Consider the following 14,283-nt stretch of genomic DNA (forward strand, 5'->3'; position numbering starts at 1 on the left):
AGCTTGAAGCCGGGGCCCTGCTGCTGTGAGGCGAAAACACCCCACAGCCCGCAACCCGCTCTGCGGTTACGGCTCGTCGAAACTATGAAACTGTGACACGTTATGTAAACGGGGCTCGTATTTAATGGTGTATTTAATGGCAGCCACGCACTGCTGCTGAGTCACTTGGAGCAAACATGAGGCGAGCGGCACCGCTAACTGCACCCGCCTCTATGAGGAAGCGGGCAGCCTCGAGGCACCTCAGGGTTAAAGAAAGAAAAATGGGTTGTTTTCTCTCGGGATAAAACAAGGAGCCTCCCCCTGAGGCGGGGAGCGGCTTCCCCGGGAGCTTTCCCGGAGGAGGAGCCGCGACAGCCGCCGAGCGGCTGCCGCCATGCGGCGAGCCCAGCTCCCCCTCAGCCCGGGCGGTGACAAGAGGCGAAGCCCCGCCCCGAAAAGCCCGCCTAACTCAATTCCGCGTCTCTTATTGGTCATATCCTTAGAGCGACGTGAAGGGCGACCAATCAGAAAGCGGAACTCCCTGAGGGGAAAGGAGGGCGCGGAGCCCCCTGAGGGAGCGGCTCCTCCCCGGGGCCGCCTGAGGGGAGGGGACGGGTGGTGCTGAGGGAAGGCGGCGGAGCGCCGCGTCCTGCCGGCCCGTGCCGCTCCGTGCTGCCGTGCCATGGAGGACGTGTTGCCCTCGGGCCTGCTGGAGGTCTGCCTGATGGTCGGCGTGCCCAAAGAGCAGCTGAGGGCGCTCCTGCAGGTGAGGGGGGTCGGGGGGCTGAGGGGGAGCGGCGGACAGCCTCCTCCGTGAGGTAACCTCCATGGGACAACCTCTGCAGCTTCTTCCCCAGCTTTTTTTTTTTTCCTCCCTGCCTTCCTTGGGCTTCTCTCCCCAAATGTTGAGGCGGGCGAAGCACCTGGGTTGCCTGCGTGCTGGCATCGGGTGCAGCAGAAACGCTCGAAAAGTTGACAGGAGACCGTCAGCAGCAGGGGGAATTCTGCAAAAAATGTGAAGTAATTGCGCTTTGTTGGAGGTCTGGGCTTTGGTGGAGGGTGCAAAGTAGCTCTACATAGGCAAAATGCTTGGATAGTGTGTATACTTTACAGGTTAACGTCCCATTTCCCACCTCAAGGTGGAAAACAAGGTAGAAGTAGGGGAATAAAGCCAGGTAACCGGTACCCTGAGGGCAACCTAAAGGTCAAAATCCTGGTATTGAGGTTAAGGTTGGGCTCATTAAATGCTCCCAATTACAACCTGTTTGATTCAGGTACAGCAGGAGTCGATAGGTTGGACTCAGCCTCGAATATTTGTAATGTGCTCGGGACCCGCCGCTGCACACGTGAGTTAACAATTAAAGTCCTCTGGTTAATTTTGCTTTGTTGGTACGTGCTGATGGATCTGCTTGAGGCTGTCCGGCTGTGGGAATAGCTGTGATGCTGCTGGTATGCACTAAAAGCCGAGCTCCTGCTCCTGATCCCTGCAGGATCTCCTCTGTCTTTCTTCAGCTTGGATTTGGCCGTGCGCTCTCATAGTGTTAGATAAAAAAAAGGCTTTGTTAAAATATTATTGTTGCTTACTCACTCAGGAGACGGTTTCTGCTGATGTCAGCCTCTTCAGTGATAGTGGCTAAGCAGAGGTTCAAATTCCAGGATCTCATTCATGTATACATTCAAATTGGGGAAGTAGTTATGCCATAAATGTTGCCACCAGGCTTTTGAAATCGGTGTGTACGTGTTGTTCTGGCAGCTGCTTCAGGAGCAGACCCAGAAGGGATGGATTTCCTTTTCACTTTCATCCACTGTTGTATGTGCAGCGTGAGTTCATTGCTTCCAAAAACATGTGGAACAATAAATAGGAAACTGGCTTAAAAAAATAAAAGAAGCCTTTCCATTGTTCTGATCGCATCACATGCTTTGAATCCTCTTTTTGCTCACAGTGTCAGAAAGGAAAGTAGGCTCTGTGGGTGTGGATGTTACTACAGTAACATCTCTTCAAGCTGTTACACCACAGGGTAATTGTTATCTTGGGGAAAGTTTGTAGGTTTATCCCACTTCCTTTTCCTTCCACAGCACTATGGACATCAGAAAATGTTGGGATATGTTTTGTGTAATTCCAGTGAGTGCAGAAAGAAGAGAACTTCTGACAGGAATAATAAAATGTGGATGGAAACTGGTGATATTTGCAGATGTAACAGTAGGATAACCTTGTCAATGCTTCAGATCTTGGTCTGGAAATTGTGTTTATGCATTAACTTTATTGCAATGTGGAGTAATAAAGTCAGTGAGGTCAGTGGGAGCGTGATGTTTAAACCACTCCCCAAACAGGAGTAATTTTAAGAGACCTGTTGCCAGTGGGGATTCCGGGAACAAAGAGACAATTTTGCACAGAAGTTTCTGGGCTGTCACCCAGTAATTGTCCTTATTGCCAAGATAACTTTCGCTCTAAGATTTCCAGATATAAAGCTGAGTTTTGAAGTGATGAGTGTGACACGCAGTCTGTGAGATGTCTGGGATCTTCCACTGGCTCCATCGTTGCTGGGTTTTTGATCTATCCACCACCATAAGTATTACAGATGCTTTTCCTTAATGGCTGCGTTGTGCTTTCTGGCCATCCCAAAGCAGACATCGCCACCAAACCATTTTTTTTTGGACATTTTCTGTAACGGCCTTCTGGAAGTGAGGTGTCACGTTGTGCAGAAGCAGCCAGGTGTGAGCACGTTGAATATTAGTCAGCAGTGTGAGCTTGTGGCAGTGAAAGCTGCCAGGTAGTGACCTGTGTTATCAAGACCATTGCTGATAGGTGAAGCTAAGTGGTGATTATTGTTATTATTGTAGCTCAATGCTCTCGAGGACACACCTGAAATACCGGCCCACCTTTGGGTACCTTGATACAGACAGCTGCTGACCAGCAGGAGGGCTACCAGAAGTGATTTGAGTTATTTGAGGGCTGCAGCACAAGTTGGGAGAATCTGCTTCTCGATGGATTTCTGAAACTGCTGGATGAGACCCAGAGCAACTTGATTTAACTTCAAAGTTATTATTGCTGTCACCTCCAGAGGTCCCTTCCTCTAGGGGAAGCCTTCATACCTTTCCCTGCCTGGTTCTTCCTTAAAGAAGCCAATTCTTTGGTGACGTTTGAGGTGGAATTAACTTCTTTAGTGATGGGAAGAGGAGAATGCCATCGAGGAGACAGCAAATAGTCAAGATCACATGGCTGAGAGGACGCTCCGTTCTGTGGTTTCAATACTCCTTGTTTTTGTCAAAAGCAGTGTGGTCATTGTTTCGTTTTTTTTTGTTTTTAAAGAAGTCTCTTTTATCTGTGTTGCATGTGGCACTGTTATCACAGGAGCATAATTAGTGTAAATAGCAATGGAATAAAGTCTCTGACTTAGGAATCTTGCAGAATTAATGGAGAGAAAAGGCACTAGAGGCTAGGTATGCTGCAAGGACATTCGGTAGTGAAAAGCAACAGTCAGAGAAAACAGAGAAGTGGCAGGAGAAGCAGAGAATAAGAAATGCTCAAAGAATAGTAGACACAAGTGGATGTTGTTGGGTTGCTGCCTCTTCGTTCTCTGATCTGAGAGGTTAAGAAAATATGACTTGGGCTTTAGATCTTAATAAGAGCTGATTTGACTGCTGACAACTGGGTCACTGAGCCAGCGACAGCGCTGACGAGGCTGTTCTGTGGGAAAAAAATCAAATTGGTGTCTAATGCCTCTCTTGTAGTCCCAGCCATCAAGGCCCTGCCACGTTAGAAGCTGTTTAGCTGAGGGGCTGTGGAATCGCTGGCTGCCATCCAGCGCTCTGTAGCACAGAGATGCCTTCAGAGGCAGTCAGGGATTGCCTTGTCGCAGCAGCCTCCTATCAAAAGCTCTGCGGGGCAAAGCTGCCAAGTTGAGATTGCTGCTGTTGGAGTGGGTCTGTGTTTTCCTAGTGCAATAGCCTCAGGGCTAAGCCTTAATTCTCAACTTCCTTCTGCAGTGCTTAGCAGTGTTTTTTTTCTGTTTGTGTTTTATTATTATTATTTTTTTTTTTTGAGAGGGATCATGTTAGGTTTCTCACTTATTTTTATGTATTTTCTTTCAAGTATGCTATTATAGAATATGATGGATCTTAACGATCCAGTAACTAATATATCATGAAGGTTAAGTATTCCTTCTCATTTTTCCTGTGATGCCTCACAAGTAAAGAAGACCGCTGGTGGGCTCATCTGTTGGAATGTGTACGTTGAGACTTTCTGTTACAAAACTTTGACAGAGGAGGATGGGCTTCAGTGAACAAACAGAGCTTTGTATATTACAGCTACCTGAAAAAGTGGAGCAAATGATGAGGCCGGCACTGCTATTCAATGATTATTTAAAATATAAGTGCCAGTTGCATCATGTCTTAGGGTAAAAGAAGCTGTATGCATGCTTTGTCTGTCTTTAAGGTTGGCAAAAAATGCACACGGAAAGGCTTGTCAGCCACACTGAGGCTTGCCTTTCCTGTTTCCAAATATCCGTTGGTTAAACAAAGTTCTCACTTGCTGCTTTTGCCTTGCCAAAAGAATTAAAATGACAGCGAAGTAGTTCAAATGCAGCTACTCGTGTCAGGTATGTGGTCAAGAATCCAAGAAGTTGTTTTGTGAAAGGGCCCCCCTCCTTCTCCTGTAGATGTTATTCTGAGTCAAAACCTAACTTTCCCTGAAACTGAACAAAGACTTACCCAGGGAGTTCAGCTCTGCTTCCTTTGGTTTGTTTGTTTTCATTTATTTGTTGCCTGGTTTGTTTTGCTACTTTATAGAGAGCCTGTGTTTAATCCTAATGCTTGGAAGGAGGAAATAGCTTATTTGATATTTGTTAGTTTTCTTATGTGAAAGGGATTACTGATAAGGAATGTTTTTGAAAGATGAAGAATGATTCTTTACAGATTAAAAATGACCAGAGTATTCCCCTTGCACTGATTTATTTAAAGAGGGAAATTGGAAGGAAAAATGAATTATTTAAGAAGAGAAAAATGTATTCTAAACCCACAACTGTAGAAGCAGGGAGAAAACAGGGTTAGAATGGTTCAAAAACCTAGCAGGATGAGTATCAACTTAATGCATTATTGTTATTTTTTATAGGATACTCAAAGAAGAACCAAAAATCTTCCTCCCCTTGATCCGGAAGTTCTTTCTGTATTTGTGCCTCCGTTCATCAGCAGAGATGATATTCACACGGCTAATACAAGCACTAATAATTTGAACAGAAGTAAGCGTCGGTCTTTCCGAAAGAAGAAGGAGAAACCCAAGTTTGAAAACATCAAGAGTGTCAATGGGGAGCAGAAAGTGCCCGACACCGAGGACATTACAGTTCCAAAGGACATTGATCTTATTGGTTTGCCACAGCTGTGCTTCCCAGGTACTGTAGGGCTCTCACTTCTAAGTGAGAACTGTTTTAATATGTTTTTCGTGACCCATAATACGATCATCTTCACTCTCTTAGTGAATTCCACAGTACAAAAACCGTGTCTACTTGTCAGCAGGTCAGTGATGAGAGTAGGGCTGAACTGGGTGGGACAGACCCGTTAGAACAAGAAGCTGCAGCAGGTGCAGGGGAGGGAAGCAGAAAATCCCCGTCCACAACGGATTCACAATCTTGGCTTAAATGGATGAGCACCCGTGCACTTTTTCTTTTTTCCCCCCTTTTTTTTTGAATGACTCTTGGAATTTGCATTTGCTATTAAGATAGCCTAATTAGTGTATTCTTAACATATACAATAAAGTTAGTAATGACTCTTTCCTCCAGGCTTAAGTGCAGCAATTTTAACATGCATATTAGTACTGCACACCTTACAGATACCTTGAGGGGGGAGTGAGCAAAACTCATCTATTGTACTTTCCATTTAAAATGCAAAATAATTGTGGAATATTTCTGGCTTCTTCAGTAATGTGTGGCTTGCAACCTTTGTAAGAAACCTTAGATTGATTGGATTGTATATGTGCATTTTAATCCCTTCAGATGACACATTTCTCCTGAAATTAAGTAGAAATGTGCAGTATTTGGTATGAATAATCACTTTTCAAGCGGTTGTCACTGTGTGTATATATATATCATTATATATTTTAACTACATATATATATATAGTCTTAAAAAAAAAAAAAAACAAACTTCTGTCTTCATTGCAGGAGGACTTCATGTAACTTCTGAATCAAAAGAGGACCAGATTCATTTCCTGGTCTTCACAGATGTCTGTGGTAACAGAACATATGGTGTTGTTGCACAGTACTACCAGCCTATGCAAGTATGTTATTTAACTCATGCCATTATTGAAACATATTAAAAGATATAAAATAAAATGCTTGGAAAATAATGCCGGGTTTAATTTCTGCAATTAGTTAACATAGTTTTTCTTAGCAGAAGTATAGAACAAATCATACTTTATAATGCCATTGTAATTTAATGCATTGCTGTTCTAGTGTACTCTGATTAAAATCCATAACAGGTTTTTCAGGAGTTTTGACTGAATATTTAAGAGCAGACTTGTCCCTTGGGCACGTTTTTTGTGAAGGCTGTGCCCTCTGTTCTTTCTAAATATCTTCTCTGCTAAAATTCTTTTTGATATGTGTGTTTAGTTGTGTAGGCTGAAATTTTTCTGAAGAGCTCAAGGGAGATAGGCATCCAAATCCCCTGAAAATGCAGAGGGAATTGGGTATCATATCTCTTGAGCTCTCAAGAAAATACCAGCCACAAATTCCTGATTAACATAAACACATTAATCTGTAGTTTCCTTGTAGGGTGGCTGTATTTCCTCAAACGGGCAGCCCCCCTGGGAATCTGCGCGGACTGAGAAGAAGTCGGAGTGTTTCGTACCGCTCGCTATTTGCGTTATATCCAGATACCCATATTTCAATGCCCTCAAGGATTGCCTCTCATGGTAAGGCTTGCTATCCTCTGTGTTTTTACTGGAAATAACTGCGCAGGTTTTCATACATCAGTTCCCACAACGTGCAGAATGCTAAAACAGTTTTAAGTTAAGATACTATCAGATGGGAGGGAGTGGAAGAGAAGAAATGTGAAGTGAATGTTACCTGGGCAGCAGGAAAACACACATTTTAAATATCAAAAAAATTAATGTTTAGATCTGATGACGTCTTTCTATTCTTTGATATTCTTGGTATGCCTAGAAGAATAACAGTTTGCAGGAAACAGATGCCTCAGACTTTGTGGTATTTTTTTTTGTTTGGTTGGGTTTTGTTTTTCTTTCCACTGGAAGAAGGGTGAGTGCAGTTCTGGCACACTGGTGAAAATCACTTCAAAAGCCAAAGACCTCTTTGTTATGCAGCACACAAATGCCATAAGAACGTGAATATGTGTATGGATAAGCAGTTAATGACATTTTAACTAAATCCAAGTTAATTGAGGGAGTATGGTGGCTGCCTGGCTGTCGTAGAACTAGCAGAGAAAATTGTAGTGTTAGAGTACTTCATGGGTCAGAAACACTCAAACTCTGCAGTACGGATGAATTAAAAGAGAAATGAACATAAGTCAGTCTTCTTTCGTAACTTTTGAGGTCATAACCTTTGTATGTTGCTTTGTTGTTAAACTGTTAAAATCTGTATACTTTTCTAAAGTGGATTAAACCCTCCTTGCGTGAGGGAGCCTGGCACTGCATGGTGGACATTCCTGGCTAATTTTGCTTGCAGAGGTAGAAGATTCCTTTCAGGAAATTTCAGCCAAGCTTTGTAGAGACAAATTTGACGTCACGTGTCATCTTTTTGCAGGGATTTGCCTCAGCAGGTGATATTTGTATATGTAAGCCGAGAAATACTAGGGTTTTAGGTCACAGCTTGAGTCTGCCAGTCTTTTTCTGCCTGCTGTTGGTGTTCAGAGCAGACAGCAGTGTGTTTCGTGGGTGCGGTGGGTACATCACTGCCTCCCAACTGGACTCTGTACCTTGGTCGTTTCCCCTGTGGGCTTGGATGTTGTAGGGGCTGGCTTTCCCCGGTTTAGATAAGAGAGCCCTGGAAGAACAAAGCAGTGCCTTCCTTCCTCCCTGGTAATTCAGATGTTTCCTCCAAAAACCTTTGATACCAGAAGCGAGTAACTCTTGGCTGCCCTTAAGGAGAAAACACCCACTGCTGTTTTTCATGCTAGCTCTGTCCTGTCACTTTCAGAGCATTAATAGAGGGGTTAAGTGTGGACGAGGGACATCGATGTGGTAAAAACTAGGTATTCACAGGCTACTGCAAAATCCAGACAATAAGTAAATTAAAAAGGAAATGTTTTGTTTCACTTTCTCCTTTCCTGCCCAGATCACTTTTTCCAGTCCTTCCATTTTAGTCAGTTGCATCAGCCATTGGTACTGCAGGAGGTGATTCATTCGCTTTTTATAGTCCCAAACCTCAAATAAATACTAATCTGTGTGACTGTTACAACTGTGTACCTGAGCTGTGATGCTTTGCAATCTATCAGGCCTTTATAATACGCTTCTGTGGTGGTTTTAGCCAGCTGGGCAGCTGAGCTCCACCACAGCCGCTCTCTCACTCCCCTTACTCAAAGGGAAAGGAGGAGAAAATAGGATGGGAAGGGCTCAAGGGTTGAGATAAGGACAGGGAGATCACTCACCGATTATTGTGACAGCCTGAACAGACTCAGCGTAGGGAGATGAATGACGTTTATTGCCTATAACTAACAAGCTAGAGCAGTGAGAAACCACAAGCAAACTAAAAACACCTTCTCCCGATCCACCCTCTTCTCCCTCATCGCCCTGAGGGGCCCAGGGGAATGGGGAGTGGGGGCTGCGGTCAGTCTATAGCGTTTCATCTCTGTCTCTCCTTCCAGGTCCCTTTCTGCCCCTGCTCCCTGTAGGGTCCTTCCCAAACTGAGCCTGTGTGGGCTGTCCACAGGCAGCAGCTCTTCAGGAACTGCTCCCACACGGCTCCATCCCATGGGGTCCATCCCCCAGGAGCAAACTGCTCCAGCATGGGTCCCCCACGGATGGGCGGCAGCTCCCCTCAGACAGAAGCCAGCCCTGCAGCTCCCTGCTAGCAAAAACTTGCCACGTAAACCCAGTCCAGCTTTATGCTTTTTTTTTTATTCCCTGAACTCAGCTCTCCACAGGCTGGGAAATAGTCTAGATTCAGTTTTGCAGTTATGGTGCTCAGCAGAGGTTTATATGGTATGTTCATGAGTCATTTCTTCTCTAAGGAGATACTTCCGAGCTGGATGAAGCAGTCAGTTTGTGAAAGCATTTTTAAATAGTCCACTAAGGGAGAAGTGGGGAAATGTTCAGGAAAGCCATAGAAAATTCCAGAGGCTACAGAAATGTTTCTAGGTTCAGAGCAGACAGGAACCAGCTTGCAGGTGGAGCCTTGCACGTGTGGAAAGGAACTAGCAGGTAGAGTCATCTCTTTAGAAATTCAACCTTCTGCCTCTGGCTGGGTATTTTAAACATTATAATTAAATATTTCCGCCTTGATCACCCATAACACGTTTTTTGCACTCACTTAAAGCATTAGCCTCCAAGGTAACTATAGATGGCTTCTTCCTTTAAACTGCACTGGTTTCTAAGGGCAGTTCAAATTTGTCTTTAACCTGCCATCTAAGCTTTAATTGACTTGTAGATATGTCAATAATTATATGGCAGTTCTCAAGGGTAATGGAACTGCAAGTTGTCCTGGTTGTATAGTGGGGGAATTTAGTGGCACAGCTCTCCTCCTGTATCTCTGCTGCATCTGGCTGTAAGATCCCCATGTGTGTGTGTGCAGCTGGAAGGAGAGGGGAAACGCAAGTGGCAAAACTCTGTTCAGTGCTGGCTTTTCCTGCTGAACTGGAAACTCAACCGATGATGTTTCCATATATTCTTTGGGATTTTTATATTTGTTTCAAAGCTCGTGATCACCACGTGCTTTCCTTGACTTAATTGGACAGATAAGATCAGAATGTCTACCCTTTGGGGTGTTTTGTTTTTTTTTATAAAAAGGTAGCATGCTGTGCCAGGGTGGAGTTGAGAGGAAGGAGAGGAAGAAGTGGAGAGGTAACATTTTTTTGGTTTTGATTGTGTTACAGATTTATTTATTTTTCCTCATAGGGCATCAAACAGTTCGCTGCAGGGATGCATGGCTGTTCTGAAAGGAATACAAGCAATTATAGCAAACAAGACCTCAGTGATCTGTTTGGAGCATAGGTCCCTGTGCAGCTGGGGTTGTTTCAGCTTTTTGTAACGTTACAAAATTCTGTCGCTGTTTGCCTGTAAAGCAGAAAGGCAGTTATGTTCATCTACCACTCTTCTGGGTGCTTTGGCTGATTTATCGTTCTGCCAGTCTGGGGATTTGAAAAAACTTGCTGGTGGACCTTAAACCACCTATTTCTGGTGTGTAGCTCTTTCCTGTAATTACTCATGGGAAAAATCCTCTTTGTTATTGCTAATAAAGGGCTGATGCTGAAGTAGGTTCTGTTTCCATTTAGGATCCTGTCCCAGCAAGAGATTCCTGGGGAAATATAAAAACAAAAAACTCTGTACTGCAGAGCTCGTTGTTTGCAGGCCCTGCAGTGCAGAGGATCGTGCATAGGTAGGGTGGTTGTTTGTTTTCATTTAGAAGATTCCTCAGAGGTATTTTGTCGTCATAAGCATTTCCAGATAAAACTCAGGCTCCTAATCTTTATCAAACACCAAAGTACAGTAAAAATAACAACTGGAAACCAGGCTCAAACTACAGATGAGAACGCAACGTCCAAAGTTAGGTCTGTGTAGGTGCTTTGAAGTGCAAGGTGAACTTCCAAACCTTCATCGTAGTGATGATGATCTTTCGTTCACAAAGTGAAATATCCCTGGCAGTGATCTCCCTCTGGATGAGCTCTCATCTTGGATGGATGAACAGGCTCCGTTCAAACAAGAAATCTTCCAGCCTGTGTAAGAGTTTCTTCAGCTGCCTTGGTTTCCCAAGTGCAAATAGCTTGCAGCACTGAGGCAGTACAAAGCACCTACCCTCCCGTGGTCTTGCTTTCTGAAAAATCTGTTTGAGGGCAGTTAGCAGAGGTAATGGAAGGTGCTTAAACTCATTAGCTCCCTCTCTAATGTCTCAGAGATTACCTCGTTTATTTGAGCAGGCGTTTGTGGAGCAGAGCTGTCAGCTGCTGTTACACTGTTGGGTGCAGCGTGCTGATCAGGCCCTTTTGTACATCTGCTCCTTTGCAGCATCAGGGTCAGGTGGTTTCTGTTGTAACACTTACTGGATGTGTTGCCACGTGCTTTATAATCTCGAATAATAAAGCAACAAACAAAAACCTCTTGGGTCTGCCTCTGCTGTTGGTAGTACCTTAGATATGGTCTGAGTGTGGCAGCATGTTTAAAGTACATTGCTTTGAGAATTTCTAAATTCCTGTCCCCCTGCCACCTCCACACCCCCTGGTAGCTGATGGACTCTGCAGGATGCATGTTGCAGCCTAGTACTCAGCCCGAGGCAGCTTCCAAAGGTGAATTTAGTAAATCTAAATGTCTTCCTTATTGCTAACGTGCTATAAAGCTTGGTGACACAGAACAGAATGTCTTTATTCAGGAGTCTACGTTCTGTACACAAATGTGGAAACCTGACTTCTGATATATCTCTCAAGCTACTCAGTTGCTTTGTAGACTGCTTCTTTTCCCAACTACAAGTTTCCTGCAAGAGTCCAAAGAAGATACAAAGCAGAATAAAACCGCAAAGGAGAATATTAACCATACGAAGTTCCTCATTTCTGCACATACAGATTAGGCTTAAATTCCAGATTTGTAGCTTCTGAATTGTTACGTTTCAGGAATGCTGTCAGACTTCCTGGTTTGCTGTGTTAATATCGTGTATGTTTAAATGCACGTGAGTTGAGCTGACATATAATGCAAACCACATGATCTGCGTGGCCTTGAAACAGCTGAGGTAATGCAGATCCAGAGTAGCAATATTGGACAAGTTTGCACTTTGCATTTGTCCTTATCGGGGTAAGAATGATAACAAACAGCGGTGTTCATGCAGGGCTAGGCCTTACACTATGTGTGGCTCTTGCTTCAGATTCCTCTGGTGTTTAGCCTTTTTTTTAATATACAGTTTCTCTTTTTTTGATTGTGTTTTCCATCTTACAGCTGATGTCTGATGCTTGGGATGGGATGGACATAATGGCACTGTGTTGTTCTTGAAGCAATCTGAGTATGCTCCTTCCTCAAGCTGCATCTCACCTCTAGATTTCTTTGGCCATCATTAGATGAAGTGTGCCAGCTGCATCCTCTGATACATATGGAGCATTATTTTATGCAAGGAAGTAAAATAAAACAACCAACCAAAACAAAACACTGGTCTGCTTCTGACACAGCAGCATCATTAAAATTAAATGGAGCCATAAAAGTATCCAATAAATTAGAAACAAATTATCTGGTATAATAGCTTCATTGCTCCTAGTAATACCTCTTAATTCTAGGTTGTCATCAGAAAAGCTTTTTTCATGTTTATATGTTATTATTTATAAATTTTTCTCTATAATTTAATTTCAGCTTACTGGTGCAACTGCGACCTTTCAAGGATTTAGATGTCGATGATCACATAAAAGAATTTGCAGCAAAATTATTTTTAATACCCAGCCCGCCACCAGGACCACTGCACTTGGTAATTACTGATGCTGAATTTCCCAATTATCTTCATATGACACACTATAAAGCTCTAGGATGTTGCTTCGTATAAATTAGAGAAATGTCTTCCCTGTCAGATCAGAGATTTTGCCTGCTGATACATAACTGATGTCAAAAGGGAAACAAAATTTCCCTCTCAACTGTGTCACTTGACCAAAGTGTGGGAGTTCCCTGTCTTGTATCTGATTTTGGGCACCTTGTTATCTTTCATCTACCTGAAATGGCTTCCAGGGAAGCAGTACTTCAGCCATGTGCTTCTCCTTAGCTGATTTCCTTGAACCTTGGATAAGGGGTTTGGAGAAGAGGGAAAAAAGTGCACAGGTGGAACATTGAGTGATTGGCTAAACCAACTACTGAGTGCTGAGATAATCCAGCATTTGCCCCCATGATATTTGAAGTGGAATGTTTGAAACACTGAAATAATCCATTTGGTTTGGCTTGTTTTGTCATCTTCACATAACATTCATAATTTTTCTGTTTCCTAAATGAATTTTATCAAGACTTCGAGTTTTCCACTTGTACCTACAGATATAAATTACATTATAATGTATTTATAACAAAGAAGGTTTTAGAAGTCTTAAAAGTATTTTCTTTTAAAGTTTTATTGGCAAAGTAGCCTATGATAATGAAAGGAAACAAAGTCCTTGTCAGTCTTTCAAACTAGAGATTTTATCTTTTGCTATTTCCCTCTGTTTCTGTTCCAGTGGTCAAATACCTGTCTCTTTGCTGCTAGTTCATCTTGATGCTTTGTAGCTGGACCTAAAATTCTGGGCTAAATGCGGTGTGGGAACACTTTCATTAAGAAATAAACAAAAAAAATCTGTTGTAACAGGTATTTAATATGAAACCACTTCAAATAATAATTCCTTCACGGGAGGACCCGGACAGTCCAGTTATTGACTTGGATCTTCACCTTCCGTTGCTGTGTTTCAAGCCAAAGCAGGTGCTTCAGGTAAAGCTCGTCAACACTTTAAATTGTATGTGGGATTGATAGTACTGGTAATTTGTATTTAAAACAAAGAAACAAAACAAGATGTTTTAGTTACTGAAAAGCATCGTAAACCCAGGAATTCAGAATAGCCTTAGTTCTGCATATTAAAAATATAACATAATAAACCGTACTTATTAAGATATTTCCTTACTTAAAGACCAGATTAAGGCATATTGGATTTATTTCTTCTACAGTTTAGCAACAGGTGCTGAATTTCTTAAGCACACATTTTAAAATATAAATGCCCAAGCTGACAGATTTTATTTTGATTTCTCATAAAATGCATTTTCAGAAGGTTCATAAGAATGCTTCTAATGTGTAAAAAAAAAAAAAAAAAAAAAAAAAAAAAAAGGGACCTGTAGGATGGATTAGTGACAGTTGGCATTCCTGTAAAGAGAATGTAAATGGTACAGAAAGACAAGAAAATACAAGAAGCTATTTGCAAAGGGTTTTTTTCAGAGTTTCATAGAATTGTCCAGTAATTTTGATTTGGAGTGTCTTTGTAGGTTACTTGATCTGACTCTGCTTAAATGTAAGATCTGACTTCAAAGTTCAATTAGGTTGTTCAAGATCTTTAGCAGTACTGGTGTCACTTCCTCTAAAAAGCTCAGGTTGGAGACTTCTACCCATGTTTGTAAGCGTCCTCAGTCCTGAGAAGGGAGGTGGTAACAGCTTTTTTTTTTTTTTTT

The 14,283-nt window shown here is 42.7% G+C and overlaps 1 protein-coding gene across 2 annotated transcripts in view; it reads left to right on the plus strand.

Annotated features, from left to right (window-relative positions):
• The first annotated feature begins 606 nt into the window (after positions 1-606).
• The window catches only part of DENND3 (DENN domain containing 3), a 33,244-nt gene continuing 19,567 nt past the window's right edge, over positions 607-14,283 (plus strand). Inside the window, exons 1-6 of one of the 2 annotated variants that reach the window (XM_032182580.1) lie at positions 607-745; positions 5,090-5,366; positions 6,134-6,249; positions 6,743-6,882; positions 12,469-12,580; positions 13,436-13,555. In XM_032182580.1, the coding sequence (XP_032038471.1) occupies positions 662-745; positions 5,090-5,366; positions 6,134-6,249; positions 6,743-6,882; positions 12,469-12,580; positions 13,436-13,555 (849 nt within the window). In that variant the 5' untranslated portion in view covers positions 607-661. Of the gene's footprint in view, positions 746-3,170; positions 3,223-5,089; positions 5,367-6,133; positions 6,250-6,742; positions 6,883-12,468; positions 12,581-13,435; positions 13,556-14,283 lie in introns of those variants that run through there. The other variant, XM_032182581.1, reaches the window with a different exon arrangement.

This window comes from Aythya fuligula, chromosome 2 (assembly GCF_009819795.1).
Source record: "Aythya fuligula isolate bAytFul2 chromosome 2, bAytFul2.pri, whole genome shotgun sequence".
NCBI classification, from domain to species: domain Eukaryota; kingdom Metazoa; phylum Chordata; class Aves; order Anseriformes; family Anatidae; genus Aythya; species Aythya fuligula.